This window comes from Solea solea, chromosome 1 (assembly GCF_958295425.1).
Source record: "Solea solea chromosome 1, fSolSol10.1, whole genome shotgun sequence".
Classification (NCBI taxonomy): domain Eukaryota; kingdom Metazoa; phylum Chordata; class Actinopteri; order Pleuronectiformes; family Soleidae; genus Solea; species Solea solea.
Genome location: NC_081134.1, coordinates 16,150,697 through 16,168,847, shown reverse-complemented (window position 1 = coordinate 16,168,847; position 18,151 = coordinate 16,150,697). Strand labels below are relative to the sequence as shown.

At 40.9% G+C, this 18,151-nt stretch overlaps 3 protein-coding genes across 3 annotated transcripts; 1 reads left to right on the top strand and 2 right to left on the bottom strand.

Moving 5' to 3' along the window:
- Positions 1-1,809: 1,809 nt before the first annotated feature.
- LOC131466176 (CCN family member 1-like) lies at positions 1,810-3,481 on the bottom strand. The gene is made up of 5 exons (XM_058639364.1): positions 3,353-3,481; positions 3,037-3,250; positions 2,592-2,942; positions 2,279-2,484; positions 1,810-2,156 (listed from the first exon to the last, which is right to left on the bottom strand). Exons 1-5 carry the CDS (start codon positions 3,389-3,391, stop codon positions 1,863-1,865), a joined length of 1,104 nt encoding a protein of 367 aa, XP_058495347.1. The 5' UTR covers positions 3,392-3,481; the 3' UTR covers positions 1,810-1,862.
- Positions 3,482-6,745: 3,264 nt separating this feature from the next.
- mcoln3a (mucolipin TRP cation channel 3a) lies at positions 6,746-17,464 on the bottom strand. Its single transcript, XM_058630327.1, has 13 exons — positions 17,380-17,464; positions 16,530-16,710; positions 16,256-16,423; positions 15,797-15,950; positions 15,409-15,490; positions 15,234-15,330; positions 15,029-15,128; positions 13,879-13,991; positions 9,539-9,688; positions 9,363-9,464; positions 9,005-9,127; positions 8,458-8,664; positions 6,746-7,272 (listed from the first exon to the last, which is right to left on the bottom strand). Exons 2-13 carry the CDS (start codon positions 16,704-16,706, stop codon positions 7,132-7,134), a joined length of 1,614 nt encoding a protein of 537 aa, XP_058486310.1. The 5' UTR covers positions 16,707-16,710; positions 17,380-17,464; the 3' UTR covers positions 6,746-7,131.
- LOC131460065 (7-alpha-hydroxycholest-4-en-3-one 12-alpha-hydroxylase-like) lies at positions 10,255-11,950 on the top strand. Its single transcript, XM_058630341.1, has one exon. It carries the CDS (start codon positions 10,255-10,257, stop codon positions 11,782-11,784), a length of 1,530 nt encoding a protein of 509 aa, XP_058486324.1. The 3' UTR covers positions 11,785-11,950.
- Positions 17,465-18,151: the final 687 nt, after the last annotated feature.

Genomic DNA, 18,151 nt, shown 5'->3' with positions numbered 1-18,151 from the left:
TTATGGTGCTCTTTTTAACGATGACTAGGCTTCAACTTTGCTACCATTACAAATAATAACTCTTAATCCTTCCATAATTATCCTGCTGAGGCTCAAAGCTCTTCATGTACATTCTTTTGTATTTACAGGTCATAGGAAGGTTTTCATGTTCCTGTTCCTCAGTTGGACTGAGATGAATTAAACTTAGAAATCAATTTTTTAAGCCGTCAAATGTGAAGCTGATGCCTTTAGGGTTGCAAACGCAATAATTGCAATACATGCAACAACTAGGATATTTCCAAACCACCACTGATGATCTGCGCTTTATATTACAGTTTTGAGTTTTATATTACAGGAGCTTTGGGGCACGGAAGGATACAGTTTATCAGCTGCAGCATGATTTGCCTAAAAGCCAACCTGTTAGTCTTGTACTTAAATACTGCGTGTTCAACTGTTGTATCTGCCGTAATAAACTACCAGTCGTCCAGATCTCTGTGAAGCTGTTTTTCAGCAGTGGTCGTTTCCCCCCCCCCCCCCCCCCCCCGGCTTAGCTGTGCTCCTCTCGTCAACTTCTCAGAGACAAAGATCTATTGTGTTCCCCATCAAGGGATGGAAGCATTTCATGCTTCATGTGCATGCGTCAGAACCCCCTGTTTTTTTTTCTCCGCTCTGGATCTCAGTCTCCTGTTCTCGCCCGTTTACGTAATTCTGGAGATCATACTTTTGGGAATTTGCTCTGCTCTGCATTTCCCTGGAAAATGAGCTGACATTTGACTTCTGGCGGTTTGGTTGGTATCACTGTGTGCCAAGGCCGGATCGACACCCTGAGCTGACACGAACGAACTTAAAGGAATACTTCATCGATTTGCATTTCGCTTTTGTATTACTAGAATAGGGGAGACATAATATGACAAATCGGAACTTCTCCCCTCAGTCAAGAAATATCTTCATTCTCTTTTTTGGTTACGTGCCCACCAGTGAAACTTGGTCCAAGGCTTGAAAGTGCAACGCTAGTTTTAGACCCTCTTTAGACAGAATGTAAACAGTGTCCACCATCTTTGCTAACAGCTACGCTAACAGGACCAAGTGTCACTGGTGGCCACGTAACAAAGAAAAGAATGAAGATATTTCTCAACTTGGGAAGGTTGGGAAACACAATTTTTCAAAATACTACCCCTATTGTAGTAATACATCCTTAAGTCCTTCAAGCTTTGCTATCATATGTTTTAAAGGACCCGTGTGTAAAATGTAGTAGTTTTAATTGTTTTTATTTGGCAGACAAATCGTAAATACGTCACGTAGCTCGTAACGAATAATTCATAACGAGCCGAAGTTCCGATTTGTCATATTATGTCAACAGTCCAGTGTGTCTTTACTTTTATCCTCCTCTCCTATCCTCTTGTGTTGTGTGTTGTGTAAATCATAAAGCTAATTCACACCAATCTTAAATTGTACATACACAAGCGAGCGCAAAGATTAGAATTACAAACTCCCTGTGCAATATTTTCCGTGATTAGATATTAGAAAACATTACGTGAAGGGTGGAAAAAGTCCTTTAAATACAGTAATACAGTAAAAAACAAAACAAGACATACAAACTGCACATTAAGTAGCTGCCATAGTTTTTCTCCATCATCTCCATGTGAACATGTAAATGTTGTGTGAAAAGAAGCATAAATATGAATGTCAATAAAGTGGGGAACTGTAGAAAAATAAAGATTTTGGCAACACAAAACAACAGCTTCACAGAGAAGCAAACCAAAGGGCTCCAGTGTTATGAAGCAAAAGCAATGAAACATTTAGTTCACTAAATCACTACAACCAGGTTCCTCTAACCCCACATTGCATTTTATTTGCTAAATTAGTGACGTTTGCATTTCCAGTTAATGCATATGTTTGTAAAGTGTGTAAAGGTTGTTTTCCATCTTTCCGTCGCTGCCAGAGCAGTTGAGGGTGCACTTGCAAGACTTGATCTTCATCACCATCGCGCGGAAGGTCGCTCCGTTTCTACACCTGAAGTGCACAGGTACTGTCTGGGTTTGATGAGGCGTGCAGCATCGCCCATCAGAGCAAGACCCACAGTGTCTGGGCTGGAACCTCTTAAGGCTGCGGCAGCCGTCGTAGGAAAGCTTCACTGGACGGCCGGCCTTTTCTACGTGGCTGCATTTCTGACCTTTCTGTTAGAGGAGGAAGGATTCTCAAGCTTGTATTTCACGTGTGCCAACTTCACTGGCCAACATGAGAATATATCTATTGAAATCTGCAAACATAATTGGACATAAAAAGGTTTAGAGTGTACCTTCTGTCTCACCGAGGTCTTTTGGCGACACGGGCGGACTTCACAGATGCGAGTTTCTGTCATCGGTTTGCACTGCCTGTTGCTGTTGTTCACCCTGGACGACACCCCGACACCACAGGATTTGGAGCAGGGTGACCAGGCTGTGGTCTGAGACACACACTTTGCTCCTATGGCAACTTTGTGGCCCACTGGGTGACTCCCGAAAGCTGGAAGGAGAAAAGATTAGATGCCACCACTGGCAATATGATGAAAATATAAGAAAAAAAGCATGTGTACATCTCACACACACGATGCACGGTGTAACTCTACTTACCAGCCAAAGGCTCTGATTCTTCTCTCCACTCTGGGGCCAGTTCATTCTTGTTGGTGAGGTCATCTTCAGATGCTCTGTCTTTGCTCTCCTTCTTTCTGTGCTTCTTCCCTCCAGAACTCTGTGGTTTCACTTTCTCAGTGCAGACGAGCCGTTCACAGCACCGTCCTGCTACCGTGACCTGTCTGGGTTTGACGCAAGCCAGTTTGGGCAGCAGGAGCTCACGTGGGCACAGAGAGACACAACTAACAGCACTGTCCATGCACGTGCACTGGTGTTTGCAGTTTGGACGGAAGATCTCCCCATTCTGATAAATCTTGTCGTTGTAGTCACACGTTCTTCCATCTGATTTAGCTGTTTTGACAGAAACGGAGTCGGACATGAGCTTCATGTGAAGTGTAACTTGGGCCAATTGAGTGAATGCGTGTGAAAAATAAAGTCAACGTACCTCGACAGATGCCCTTGGCAGAACCAAATCCACCTCCAAAGTTGCACTCCAGTCCCCTCGCATGGTCACATGGCTGCGTCTTGCTGCAGTCTTCAAAGAGCTGCCGGGCACAAACTTCACAGCATCCACAAGTGTCCGGCATGACACCGACTCCCGCTGCACATGTGGCAGCTTCAACGGGACACCGACACTTCTCCGGGCACGAGGCTGACCCCTGAGGTGAGGACACAATGTCAGACATTTCCAGTCAGATGTCTGTTCCCAACAGTCATCATCATATACAAGCCACTTATGAATGAAGAGACCATTTCCTCACCAGCGTGACACAGAGAATCAAGACAAAGGCTTTCCACATCTTCAGAGTCTTTTTATGATAACGGCAGACCTCACTATGAGTTGGAGAGTGCTCGCTCTCCCCATCTCTTTTTTATACCCTCTGAAGAGGTGTCCCGGAACTATGACAGGAATGTTTCTCCCAGCGTCCTCCCATAAGCCCAAAAGAAGTCCCCCCCCCCCCCCTTCTCTCACTCATTGAGCCAAGAACCACCCTGTCTCATTTCCATTCAATTCCTCTCTGCCAGGGCTTTCACCACCATTTAACCATGCCATTTTCATTCTCCTGTTCTTATAATCATGAAGCAGAACCACAACTTACTCTTCTTACCATGAAGCAAGCACATGGCTGAGACAAATACACACACAGACTCACTTTCAATGAAGCATTAAATTGTTCTTCTACAGAGATTGTGTCATATTTATTCCTATCGTTATAAATATCAATTAAATATTGCTTGCAATGCATTTAAAACAATCAAGCAAAGGGCCACACACTGAATTGTGACAACTAATAAAACCTCTTTCTTTTTTTTTTAAATGTCGAACAAATTGCCAATTCTAATTAAATCAAATGTAATTAAATTAAACATTTTTAAATGTAAAAGCTCACAAAACAGGGATATGACGCCTTACACAAGAACTGCCCAGAACAAATGGTCCATATCTGAGATGAAAACAGTGAAGAGCTTCATGAAGAAAAAGCCACGTGTGCTACAAACGAAAATCAGTGGGGGACATTTTATCATTGCAACATTTGTGTGGTTTTAGTTTCCACTGGTAAACTAGTCTATGTGAAACTCAGGTATACGGCGTACACCCACTACAAAATATCCACTACAAAATAAATGGGGTGGGGTTGAGGGGAAAGTTTTCCCCCGGGTTATTTTGGTAGAAACGTGCAGAGGTTTTTCAAAATCCTGGGTAAATGAGAAAAGTTCCATCGATTGCCAATAGAGAAGAGAGAGACTTCAAAACGAGAAGTGATGAGGCCTGTCTAATGTGAAGTGGCAAGCCATTCGACAATTTGGGAGCTGCTCCCTCGTAGGCCTGATCACCACTCAGCTTCAGCCTTGTTATAGGGACGACCAAGAGCGGCGGTTCAGCTGATCTTAGGGACCGTGAGGGAGTGGTAGAGATAGAACCCAGGGGAAGCAGATATAGTGTGAACACGTCATGTCTTACATTGACAGAACAAGGGCCTTTCTGCACAGTGTGCATGTTCTCGTTTCCTCCAATCCAAAAACATGCAGAGGTTAATTGTGTAAGTGGATAGTTGTTTGTCTCGGTGATGGACGGCTGGCCCGTCCTGGGTGTACCCCGCCTCTCACTCCATGGAAGCTGGGATTGGCACCAGCGGCCCCCTCGATCCTCATGTGGAGGATAAAGCAGTAGATACATCAACAGCTCCATACATGTGAGAGCAGTCACACACACACACACAACATCAGGACACCACCAGCTCTGATATAAATATTGAAGAGAAGCTACATAGTTTTATGACCAACTGACTCTCCGTCACATACAAATCCACGTTTAGTCTGTTGCCCATTGTCTGTGATTGCCGGTTGTATTTTTTAACCTCGCTACTATTTAAATTGACAGATGAAGTCCATTTCTTCGAGATCTGTTATTTTCTGTTCCTTCAGTATTTCAAGGGAAACATGAGAAGAATAGTCTCTTGGAATGTTCGAAACTTCCTTCAGGTTTCGTCCATTTGGTCTGAATGAGAAACGCACACACACTAAAAACAAGAAAGCAAAACAAAATCTTGTACAATGCCCGCAGCAACATTCCTCTCCGGATGAACACTGCAGGTGTCTTTGAAATAGTTGCCAAGATAAAAAAAAAAATATATATATACATATCTTCTGTTATCCACATCAAAGAACAATGGAACTTGTCATTATAACCTGTAAGAACAAGAGGCTGCGTGAGGAAGGTCTTCCTTCTTATCTAACAGAGGTTATAGAGCCAGGTTGGGTCGGTGCCAGCTAAGCCAGATGAAGATTGAACAAGTGTGAGCTCGGTGCATTCACTGATGCCTGGAAATCACTGACTGTCGTGGTTATGGAGTGGAAAAATAGTCTCCCTAAAGCTGTGGCAAGAGGAATTTGCAGAACCATGTTGTGTAAGAGAAACATTGGATATACAGTGCAGTGCAACAGGCAGCTGGTGGACTTGGAAAGGATCTCAGCTTGTTCTCATCCCCAATCCCACAGAATGTGAATGTGAACCATGTGAAAATACCTTCGAACCATATTAATTATTATGTTCACGTGAGAGTAAAATGTTTAAATTATTCCCCGTGGAAAGGCAGACTTTTGCCCAACACAAACTTGTTATGTGCGAGCAGCTTTGACTTTGTACCACAGGCAGGAAACACAAATCCACTGCATTACATCATTTCATTCCCCGCAGAGCCTTACAAGTCAGTACACTGGCTTTGTCTGAGCATCTCGCCGCGGATTCACCATAAGCTGCAAGTTCGAAGGATGTTCTTGTGCATCACTTACAGCCATTTACCAACTTTTTATTTTCCAAACAGGCTGATCCATGTACCGTCTGACCTTTTAACACCTGACATTTAAAGGGCATCTTTCTGATGTAACTCTCCCCGAGAAAGTGCTGGGATGCAACAGCAGTCACGCAGATATTGGAGCCTGTATTTCCCCTCTCTTTCAAACCATTATCATTACACAGGAAAAAAAAAAAAAAAGCCCCTCCAGGGAGCAACAGACGGCCTTGTGTCTCATGCAAAGCAGGTAAGGATAACTTTTATGCTCAGGGATGGTGTTTTCCAAGCGCCACAGCACATTACATTGCAGAACATGACAAAACATGCCTGACAACAACCCCAGCAGGGAGCGCCCATTTGCAAACAGTTAAAATGTTTGAGCCTGGTTATTTAATTTATTTATACACTCTGATTGTTAGATAAACATCTTGCGTTTGTGTCATTTTGTATCAGCATCTATCTATCCATCTATCCATCTATCCATCTATCTATCTATCCATCTATCTATCTAACACATTTAATTTGTCATTTACGTTACACAAACAAAAGATGAATAGCAACCAATGTCAAATTACTTTATTGTACATTTTATTTATTTATTTAATTTTTTTTAAATAACAATACTATACAATATGCTGTAGGGCAAGGTTGATTTTGAAAATGGTACCTTTGGTAATTTACCGTGGGAATAATACGCAACTCCTTATATGGACATCAGGGGGGTTGTTTGTAGGTCACATATTCAGGCTTTAAAAATATGTGTAGGGGGTTTTCGTCTTCTTATGTGTTGTTGAGTCAAATTTGTAATTATTTTCACATCAAATGTTTAGTAGTGATATAAAGTAGCAATAATTAAAGTCACAAAATAGTTTATTTTATTTTAAAAACGAGCCAAGTGAACTGTGACATATGTCCAAATTTCACAAATTCAATCCGATTTTAAACGCTTTGTGTACTTTTTGGAAAAAAAGGATATAAGACACTCTATATTGCACATTCATATAGCCTCTGTATTTACTGTATGTTAAAACAGTAAATACTTAACCCTTAGAACTGTGTTCTAAGGATTAAAGGGAAAGTTATCCATTGTGGAATTGAAGAAGAAATCACTGTATACTGACACAGAGAGTGATGCCATGAGGAATATGAAGGTGGCTATACAGCCGTTTCACTTCAGCAGTTTCCTGCGGGTCAAACAAAGCCTCCTTTATGTGGAAAAAAAGTACCTGCTACCAGTCCTCACGTCATCCACAGCAACAGCTTGGTGAGAGGCAGCACGATGCTGACTCCTCATCAGTCTGGTATCTTCCAGACTCGGGCTGGTCCCTGCACTCTGCTATGAAGGCCTGAAGCTGGGACACGGGCACCTTGTCTTGCTGGTGATGCTGGGATAGAAGCGTTTCACAGTGAGGAGGCCAGTCAAACAACATTTCAAGACACTTTTTTCTTCTGTGGTCGAGGGAATTGAATAAATACACTAAGAGTTCAAAGTAGGCAAAATTGGCAGACTATATGCAAAATGAAATAATACATTACAACACATGCTATCTTCACTAGCTGTCTCGCTGACTCCTCTGTTTTCAACAGCACTGAAACAGAACCTTAACCTATTAATACATCAAGGACTGGATGGCTTTTAACTTTTTAAATTTGAATGAAGATAAAACTGAGGTTATTGTGACTACTGTAACGTGCTGTACATATATATATATATATATATATATATATATATATATATTTGTGGGATCTGGTTTCTGCTGCTCTCTTTCCTTGGAGCTGGCCAATTAGCGTGCGGAGCAAGTCTTTAAGAAGAACCAGCTCCACTCACTCACTCACTCACTCACTCTGCTCTGGTTCTTTGATGCCACACATGGCTAAGATCTGCTCTGTGTTGCTTACAATTTGCCTGCAGTCCTTTTTTTTGTCATTGTAAATGATGGGAGTTGGGCGCTAGCCAGGTAAGTCTGGGGTACCCTGCACATTTTACACCCACATAGTTTGTTTTCTGTCGGTCACATTAGGTTATTGGTTGAACCTGTAGCTGTTTTTGTAGTCAGACAGTTAGGCCATTTTGCTTATGATTTTACTGTCTGAAACAAAAGTTAGTTAGGGTTTGCTTTTGTTTAGTTCATTTTGTTCATTTGGCACAACTGCGGCCCCTCCTCCCCCGGTCGTTGTGTGAGCTGTTGAGCAGCGCTACTTTAAGTTTCTGAAAATAAAACTTAATTTAGCTACAACTCATTGTTTCTGGTTATTTCATTTGGTTGTCTGGTTATTTCCTTTTTTTTAAAGGGATGTAACAATGTCGATTTAAAGTTAAAATAAACAGCACATATCCCAGGGCTTCTCCCGCTTTCCCTTTCGGTTATGTGTATTGCGTGAACTACACTGATGTGTGATGAGTGATCTAAATGTCATGACCGAAATAAATATAAATATATATAATATATATTAATATTAATTACATAGAATAAATGAATATAATTTGTATTTACTTTTCAGAGCTGTTTTCATAAATAAATAGGAAATGATGATGATGTCTGTGTATCTGTCTGGTGACTCAGACTGACCTTGATGGTCTCGTAGGTGTCAGTGATGAGTGCGATGAAGAGGCTGAGCACCATGTAGATGAAGAGAGAGATGAAGGAGTAGAGGTAGACTCTGCTGAAAAGCCACACCATGTAGCTCTTGTCCCTCATGTGCAGGAAGGTGGCGTACATGTCGTCCCCATTAATGAGAGAGAAGAGACACTCTGTGACCCTGTCAAACGTCCGGAACTGTCAAACGTCCGGAAACGAATTTTGACAAATTTAGCTTTTATCGTTCAGTGACAGAGAATATATCATATGCTCTCATTTATTATACCAGTGTTTCCCAATGCCTGTGCATGTTTTAGGTGTTGCCCCACTCCAACACACCTGATTCAGATAAACTCGTTAAAGCTCGTTATCAGGCTCCTGCAGAGCTCGCTGACGAGCTGACCATTTGAATCAGGTGTGTTGGAGCAGGGCAGTGTTCAGGGCAGAGGACCAGGGTTGGGAAACACTGATCTGTACTATACTAAAATAAAATGCATAATGCAACAACGACTCTTAGCATCAATGATGACTTCCGTACTTTGTCATGATAAGGCCCAAGCACAATCCAACCACAGAAGCAGTATCCCAGGTAGATCATGGCCGCACAGCAGCAGAACCGGATTACGTTTGGAAACGCTGCTCTGAGGGTTAGGATTAAGATCTAGGAAGAATCAAGTGTTGTCAGATGGTTCCTGGAGGTGTTTGGTTTGGCTTTTTTTTTTTTTTTTTTGCACATATGCAAATAACTAAACTATGTATTTAGTTCTTTGCATATGTGCTCATTTGCATATTTGTGTATCTACTTGGTCATTTGCATATGTGCTCATTTGCATATTTGTGTATCTACTTAGTCATTTGCAAATCTGAGTGTGTGTGAGAGACACTGAAGTTCTCACATTATACTTCTTGAAGAAACCAAGGTAACGAATCACACCGACCCAGACCAGCATCGTGGCTGTTCCCAGCAAGATACTGCACACGTCATAGTTTGTCAGGAACTGTAAGAGAGAGAAATACAATTCCCAGTTTCCTCAAATCAAATTGCAGTGAATAATATGGAAATAGAACAAACCTTTGTTTGTATTCCAATTTTGAGGGCTGATCCAGAGATGGACAATGTGTCACTGACAATGATGAGGATATACCAGCCATTCACAAACTCCATGCGGTCTGTCCACGTGACAGCTTTGTTGTAGTACGCATTGAAGAAGGTGTTGAATTCCTGTGTAAGAACACTCAGGGCAAGTCAATCCAACACACTCAAACCAAGGAATTATTCTAATATATCACGGTTGGATTTTCTTTGGAAATTAACCATTAAAAAAAGCTCTCTTTCATATTTCCTGTACATTTTTTTCTCTGAACATAAAAATCCAAATGCTGTGCAAATGTGTGTTTGCAACCAACTTGTAGTGGAATGTTATTGTATTGCTTATTTGTTTGTTTGTTTTTAAATACACATACACTTTGTCATGAAAACAGCTGTTCAACTAATTGACATCCTGACATAAAAAGATTAAGTGGTGGTTATATGATTGTAAGTGTTTCATTGTTCATATTAAGTCAGTGTGAATTATATCAAATTTGTGTTGTTGTTTTTTATTTCTCATTTGAAGTTGAGAAAAGAGGCAACTCTGTCCTTGCACATTTTGTCAGGTTTACATAGTTAATGAATTTCCCTAAAAATGATGTCACACAAAAAGGAGGAGCATGAAGTATTTATATTTGACGGGATGTGGAGTTTTACTCCATAGTCTACATATCAGTGTGTCGTAGTTGTAATCAGTCATGGGACTGCTGCTCACTATCCTACTTGGCTTTCTTGCCTCTCTGATCGGAGGACTTTACCTTCTTGGGGTGTTTCGAAGGCGGCAGCCAGGAGAGCCCCCTTTGGATAAGGGACTCCTCCCTTGGCTGGGTCATGTCTTGGAGTTTCGCAGCAACACACTGAAATTTCTCGAGAGGATGACGCAAAAGCATGGCGATGTATTCACAGTACAGCTGGGAGGGCTTTATATCACATTCATTCAGGATTCTCTATCGTTTGGACAATTTGAAAAGGACAGTAGAGAAAAATTTGACTTCAAGAAGCTTGCAAGGCATATTTTATACAGAGTGTTTGATTATGAACCTCAAGAGGATGTGCAACACATTGTCCAGATCTCCAGCAACAAGCATCTCAAGGGAGATGGCCTGAAGGTAATGATACAAGCTATGATGGCTAATTTACAGAATCTGATGATGCACAGAATCAATGCAGTTGCAGACAAAAGCAACTGGATAGAGGATGGACTCTTTATGTACAGCTGCAATATCAATTTTGGGGCCGGCTACTTGTCTATGTTTGGCAATACAGCACCTGAGTCAGAGGGAAGTGAAGAGAAAGCGAAAGAGAAAGATAGAGCTGAGATGGAGACCTTATTCTATGAGTGGCGTAAATATGACCATCTCTTCCCTGACGAGATCCTCAAATTGCAAACACCGAAAGACAAATTTGAGACAAAGAGGCTGAAGGAACTTTTCTGGAACGCTCTGTCAGTGAAGAAGCTGAAGAACAAGGACAACCTGAGCCGTTGGATATGGGACATACAGCAGTTTAGAAATGATATGGGTATGAAGGAGTCAATGATTGACAGGTACATGTTTGTGCTTCTTTGGGCATCTCAGGGTAATCCAGGGCCCGCCTCCTTCTGGCTGCTCTTCTTTCTCATGAAACACCCAGAGGCCATGGCAGCAGTAAAGGAAGAGGTAGATAGGGTTGTGAAGGAATCAGGACAGGAAGTCCGACGTGGTGGTCCTTTAGTCGACCTGACTAATGACATGCTGAATAAGGCATCCATCCTGGACAGTGCTGTGGAAGAGAGTCTCCGACTCACTGCTGCACCCCTCCTCCCCAGAGATGTGCTTCAGGACACGACTTTCAAGATGGCAGATGGTCGTGAATATTTCATTCGCAAAGGTGACCAAGTGGCAATATTCCCTTACAGTGCAGTTCAAATGGACCCAGAGATCCACCCTGACCCATGTTCATTCAAATATGACCGCTTTCTCAATCCAGACGGGAGCAAGAAAACAGATTTCTACAAGCAGGGGAAGAAGATGAAGTACTACAACATGCCCTTTGGTAGTGGTATCTCAATGTGTCCTGGGCGTTTCTATGCCTGGAGTCAGATTAAGCAGTTTGTCTTCCTCATGTTGGTCTACTTTGAGTTTGAGCTGAAGAATCCAGATGAGAAGATACCTGAGTTTACCAGATTGGGCATTGGCTCCATGCAGCCTGCGAATGACGTTCAATTTCAATACAGATTCAGACAATAAAACAGCGTCTTATTTCTCGCATTCTTAACGCTTATAGTTGATAATTAGGAAACAAAAAGATTCATGAGTGAAGTTTTATCTTTGATGTGATGATGTGATACCAAATGAGTGATCAGCTCATAATGGGTGTGGGTTTCATATGCTATTTACTCTATATACACTTATATATATATATATATATATATACATGTATTTTGTATGTCTCTTTGTGTACTGTTACCAACACAAGTCGTTTGTTCAGCGTTTGTTGTGAAGTTAAACATGGTGAGTTCATATTTCTTAATTCTATTAAATCACATCGATCTAAAATGTTTTTGATTATGATTTATTTTGTTTGTTTGTTTGATAAAGTTCGCACTCAAAAAAAAGCTCTTCACCAAAAGCAGCGAGGGTTATATTTAATATCACTTACTAAAGTTTTAATATCACCAGAAGCAGCCGCTCTTCTCTGCCAGTGTTTACCAAGTTAATTTTCTTGCCTAAACCAAAACATAGCACCGTATCAGCTCAACACCAGCTAGTAAAGTTAGCATGTATTTACTAATCCAGAAGGAAGAAGCTAAACTTCTTCATCCAAGAGCCACCCTGAGACAACTGTTTCCTTGCATTGGTGAAGTGTCTATCACAAATAGGGACGTGCAGGATTGCGCAATGTGTACTTGGAACCCAGATTCACTCCCCGAGGTCTTAATGTATTTAAAGGTCTATATACAATACACAAACACATAAAGTGACTCGCCCTGGAAAATTAGGTTTTTCCAGGGTTTTTTTGTGTGTACCTGTAACTGTCGAGTTTTGCTTCCTGTCTTCCCTGATTGTCTGCCCCGCCCTAATGTCTTTCACCTGTGTCTTGTTTGTCTCACCTGTGTTTGATTTTCCTAGCCTCCCTGTATTTAGTCTCCATGCTCCCCCGGTGTTTGTGTTGATTCAGTGTGTTGGCCTATTAGTCAAGTCAAGTCAAGTCAAGTCAAGTCAAGTCAAGTCAAGTCAAGTCAAGTCAAGTTTTATTTGTCAAATATACTATATGCACAACATACAGCACAGATGAAATTGCAGTCCTCTCAGACCCACGGTGCAAAACAAACAGGCATTTGTTAGTTTATGTCACATTTTCATTATTACTCTTTCCATTTTTGCTTTATTAAAGACTCCTTTTATAATAATAATAATAATAACTCCTTTATTAAACTAAAGTTGATGTTTTTAATCTGCATTTGGGTCCTGTGTTTTTGTACACACCTGTCACACATCTTACTACAAAAGTAATCTGTTCTGTTCTGATATGTCCCTGGTTTGAGAGTGCACAGTAAATGAATGCTGATTGTATTCATAACAGAACTACAAACCGCCCCCCAAACCTCCTCGTCAACCCTCATATTTAAAGAATGTTTTTAATGTAAAACAAACATTAAAGGACTTGAATGTTGTTTTTCTTTGGTTGAGTGATAAGTTTCAATGCAAAAAAATGCAAAACGCCCACTGTGGTTGGTGCGTCCATTTGGGCATCTGTGGAAACATGGCGGCGCAAAATGGCGGCCTCAGTAAAGCAAGGCCCTTTTGCTGAAGAACAGAGGTTGGTGCTTTTCCATTATACAGTTCTAGCACTACTCGACTCGACTTGGCTCTACTCTGCTTGGTTTGGTATCAGCCACGTCGTTTTCCATTACTATAGTACCTCCTCAACGTGGGGGAGGTCGTCATAGCACAACTGCACAAAACTGACGAGACGTCATTTTCATTCACACAGACTAGTGACGAGCAAAGCAGCTCTTTTTCAGTGTACTGAATCATTGGAATCAGTTCATTAAAAAGATGAGTTCAGTACTTCCTGCATGGCCGCAGCACAGATCCATGACATATGCTGTCGAAATGTTTGTGCTAAATGTTGGAGATTAAGAGTCGTGATTTAACGTCTGGGTGTGGACCTCAGAGGATTTTCAGATTTCAAAGTGAGGCCAGGCCCTCTTACGTTTACAATGAAATAATAGTAATAAAAACAAATTGTTTATCCAATGAAGGATCCAGTGACTACACTGTCCGAGACCGTGTCTAAAATAAATGCATCACACATTAGAAGATAATATTAGAACTTACAAACTGGAGTTGGATTCCATTGATGACAGATCGTGTGCAGAGGACGAGAGACGTGAAGCAGGCGAGGATAACCACAGAGTCAAACCCCAGGAGGAGATAATCGATCTTCCCAGCTGAAGGAAAGCCACAGATTGGAGTTTAGTTGGTGCACACTGGCAGAGCTGGGCCAAGCCATAAGTGATCTATAAGTGATAACATAAGTGGTCACCAGGGTGCCCTAATACTGTAGATATCTAAATAGTGTGGAGTTTTAAGTCATTTGGTTCCATTTTTGTAGCACATTTACATCAATAATACGATAATACATATCAATAAAAGTCAAGCACCTGCTCCACTGAGTTGATGGGATGGGGCCCCCCAAATCAAATTCAGCTTAGGGCCCCATAAAGGCTTGGGCCAGCCCTGCACACCGGCATGTTTTATTTCGATCATGATATGGTTGTGATTGTATTTATTTATTCCTCTGTTTATTGGCTTCTTTTCTTGTAGGGCACTTATTTTGGAATAACTCTGAGTACACATAGTTTTAGCTTGTTTTAGCTGTACCATTGTAAACGGGGGTATTTCATAGTATGAAGTGAGAGATAAATAACGACTCTAATCCATCTTCCAAATGTCTCTAAGGTACCACCAGTAAACACCTGCAGATTGATGACAAGTGACAAAGATATGTGTGGTCTGTACGTTCTTTTAATGATTTGTGAATTATTGTTATTTTATACTCCATTTTAGTCCATTTAGTCTATCTGTTTCATTCATATTATCATTGAGTCAGGTTTTTTGACTTTTAAATGCATTTTGTTTTAATGTAAAGCACATTGAGTTGCCCTTGTGTATAAAATGCGCTATACAAATAAAGCTGCCTTGCCTTATTATCATTATTATTATTATTCTTATGTTGACATTACTTCATCAAATGATGAGCTAAACTTAAAACCAGCCCAATTCAAGCCTTGAACAATGATACAGCTCCCTAATGCAAAGGTTTGGAGGGGTAAAGAAAAAACTTCAAACCTGAAGGCAAACTTGGACAAATCCCAAGCTGCAGTAGATCACAAAGTTGTCACAAAAGAATGCCACTATGCCCCCTGCTGGCCTTTCCAATGAATGACATAAATATAAGCAGCATTAGCTTTTAGTAAAAACTCACAAGTGCCTTCCACACTCCATTCCCTGCATTCATTTATCCTGACATCATTTTCAACATGGACCTTTATCTTCCCACTGTGCGCGTGATTGTTGAACATGATCTGTGACACAAAACAAATTAGTTATTTCCAAGGATGGAAAATTATGTTCATGAGCTTAAATTCCAGTGTGTGTGTGTGTGGCAATTATCAAACTTCGTCACCAACCATTATATGGAAGTCATAACAGTCTGGTAGCTCGTGATGCCGCACAGTCTGCAGATTGATGGTTTTCAGTGTGAGGTAGATGTTCACTGATAGCAGCCTACACACACAAGCACATATTAGCAGGCAGCAGCACTTGGATCAGCAGGTATGAGACCAGTGTTTTCAGTTCCGTCACCTTCTGAAGTCTAAGGAGAAGTCCAACTGTGTGGCCAAGCTGCCGTTTTCAAGCGACTGCATAGGGTATATGGAAATGCAGTCTACGAGAGGGAAACACAGACCACGTATTTTGAAAAAGGAGTTACATTTCAAGTCCTCAGAGGAACTATTTCACATTCATTCCTCCATTTCTGCCATGCTGTCGTTGATATTACTAACTAGGTTCCTCTTTTCTACCGAGTCACAAGTAAATCCACGGCGTGATTGTGTTCCATTTGTGCCATGAATCAGCTTCCACAAATACATCTTGTATTAAAAAAAAAAAAATGTCCACAACATAAATGCACAAGCTCCATGGATGTGACTTCATATGAAAGCGTGACGGCTTGTGTTTTGTGCTGCGGTACCTTTGTCGACACGTGGGTCGATGTCAAAGGTCTCATTGCCAGGATTGATGCTGCTGTTTCTGTACAATTCTTGGCAGAGCGTCAAAGGCATGTACTCGCCCTCCACCTTCCCATATGCAAGATTACCTACAGTCAGGTTTTGGAGTCCCGTGTACTGAAAAGAAGAAGAAGAATTTATTTTATTTTTCTTGTTTTTTTGCCATTAAATCCTCAGGTGATTCATAATTCAGTCTATCAACTCCACACGAAGTTCAGTATTATTTTGAACTTGTGTCGCCTGGTGATTTGTTTTATGTCAAGGCAGACGCAGATAACATCGATATTGAGCTAGTAAATGGAGATGCCTGCAAAAAAAAAGTTGGAGTATGACTGAATTCTACTTCTAACAACAAAAGTCACCTAAAATTAGCCATTGCAGCTTTAAGTTCTTATTGATTTGGTTTGAGATATGAACTCTACCCTGTTGACAACGAAGTAGATGTGATCGTACACGTCTGCTTTCGTGTAAAGTGCGTAGCTTCCAAGCCGGTGATCTTTGTATCCCTTCAGAAAGAGATGTCTGAAGGCCATCAGATTTTCATCTTTGAAGGTGACCATCATTTCGTTGCTCAGACCAAAAGTCACTAACTGATGAGAAAGGGGAGACAATAAGGTGCGTATGAGACAGTGAGACATCCAACCTCTCTCTGCACTGAAAAGTAAAAAATACTCATCAAAGGATTTCGAACAATACCTGGATTGTGATGATGACAATTTTGACTATTTGTAACATCAGTTTCCACGGCTTGCGACCCCTGGCTCTGTATTTTTCACAGGGGTTCATGAAGAAGTACTTGAGCCTTCGCCTGAAGTCCTCCACCACCTTTGACTCCAGGGTGTGAGCGCTCAGCAGAGATTGTGAGTCCTCCATGACACTGAAGTGCACAACATACAACTGGAGTAGTGTTTCTTTAGTCATGCGTTTTGTTGTCACATTATTCGTTAGCGGTTGAACAGTAATGGAGGTAAAAGAGAGGGTGTTTCATTCATTCCAGTCATTCTGATGTCTATCAAACTGGTTCTCCTGCACACGCTCGCTGCCTCCACTCTGTCTGTGTTCACCTGTGTCACAGTAAAGTAATCTGAACCACAAAGATGTATTCTTAGAAAGGAATACAGTAGCAAACGTAATTACAGTAACAATATGGTATAAGGGCTGTAATAGTATGGTTACAATTTTGTAATTGGGAAGTGATATTATGGTAATATGACCTTATTCTAGCAGTAATCACCAAAAGAATGGTATGTCCTTATTACCACAAATTTCAATTGTTTATTACCATGTTACTACTGTACTGTAAATTGTTACCAAAATGGTAAACATAAAGGAGATGGGAAAATAAACAGACTTCAACCACTTAATACAGCACACGTTGAAATCTTAACTGGGCAAACAAAACCAGCATGTAATTACATTGTAGACATAATAATTACAGCATATATAGATACATATTTAATCCTTTCTAATTTATGTAAAATACAGACAACAAAGGTTTGAGGATAAGTAAAAAAAAAAGAAAAAAGGAATATATTAAATGAATTACCTGCCGACACAGAGCCACTAGTCTGACGGAGGCATTGCTGCCGTCTGTGAAGATGAGACAGTGCAGTCACCAGCCTTCACCGCGATGACTGTCATCCCTCCCTGCATCAGTTTAAGCATTTCCAGTTTTTCCAAAACAAAGAGTGAGTTACCAGTTAGAGAACTTTTTTTTACACAGGCCTCCAATGATCCTTAAACACTTGACAAAATGAACATGTTGTGTTATTACAGTGGAAAACTACTGTATCGCCAATGATAATAATTCTTCTTTATGGTTATTACTGTTATGGTTGATGGTTCATTTGCAGTTCAATTGATTTTGAATTCAACTTCACTAAAAGTACATTCAAGACTTACTGTTTTGCACATTTTACATGAAAGTCAAGGTTTGTAGGATTAGGTCATGTTATATGTAACATAATAGACTGATTATTTCATACAGAGGCATCAGCTCAAATCTTTGCATTAATACCCTCACTCGCTCATTCGCTTGTTACCACAAACATCTTATCAGCCAATCACATGGCTTCAATTCACTGCATCAACTTGCTGTAATCCAAACTAAGCATCAGAATGGGGCAGAAAAGTGATTTCATTGACTGCGAGTATTTCTGAAACTGCCAGTTCTCACACACACAACCATCTCCAGGTGTTTTCAGAGAACGCTGTAGAAAATGTATCCAACGAGCAGCAGCTTCCCCAGCAAAACTGCCGTGTTTATGCTAAAAGGAGAACGGCCACACTGGTTAAGGGAAACGGAAAGGCGACAGTAA

What these genes read in the sequence shown, in the direction of transcription:
- mcoln3a (XM_058630327.1), bottom strand. Translation starts at nt 16,706, where the DNA reads ATGGAGGACTCACAATCTCTGCTGAGCGCTCACACCCTGGAGTCAAAG. An exon ending in CGACCCACGTGTCGACAAAG is followed by an intron (nt 15,491 to 15,796) that starts GTACCGCAGCAC and finishes TCCCTCTCGTAG; the next exon opens with ACTGCATTTCCATATACCCT. An exon ending in TTGGGCCTTATCATGACAAA is followed by an intron (nt 8,665 to 9,004) that starts GTACGGAAGTCA and finishes GACGTTTGACAG; the next exon opens with TTCCGGACGTTTGACAGGGT.
- LOC131460065 (XM_058630341.1), top strand. Translation starts at nt 10,255, where the DNA reads ATGGGACTGCTGCTCACTATCCTACTTGGCTTTCTTGCCTCTCTGATC.
- LOC131466176 (XM_058639364.1), bottom strand. Translation starts at nt 3,391, where the DNA reads ATGTGGAAAGCCTTTGTCTTGATTCTCTGTGTCACGCTG. An exon ending in TGCCAAGGGCATCTGTCGAG is followed by an intron (nt 2,943 to 3,036) that starts GTACGTTGACTT and finishes CTGTCAAAACAG; the next exon opens with CTAAATCAGATGGAAGAACG. An exon ending in AGAATCAGAGCCTTTGGCTG is followed by an intron (nt 2,485 to 2,591) that starts GTAAGTAGAGTT and finishes TTCTCCTTCCAG; the next exon opens with CTTTCGGGAGTCACCCAGTG.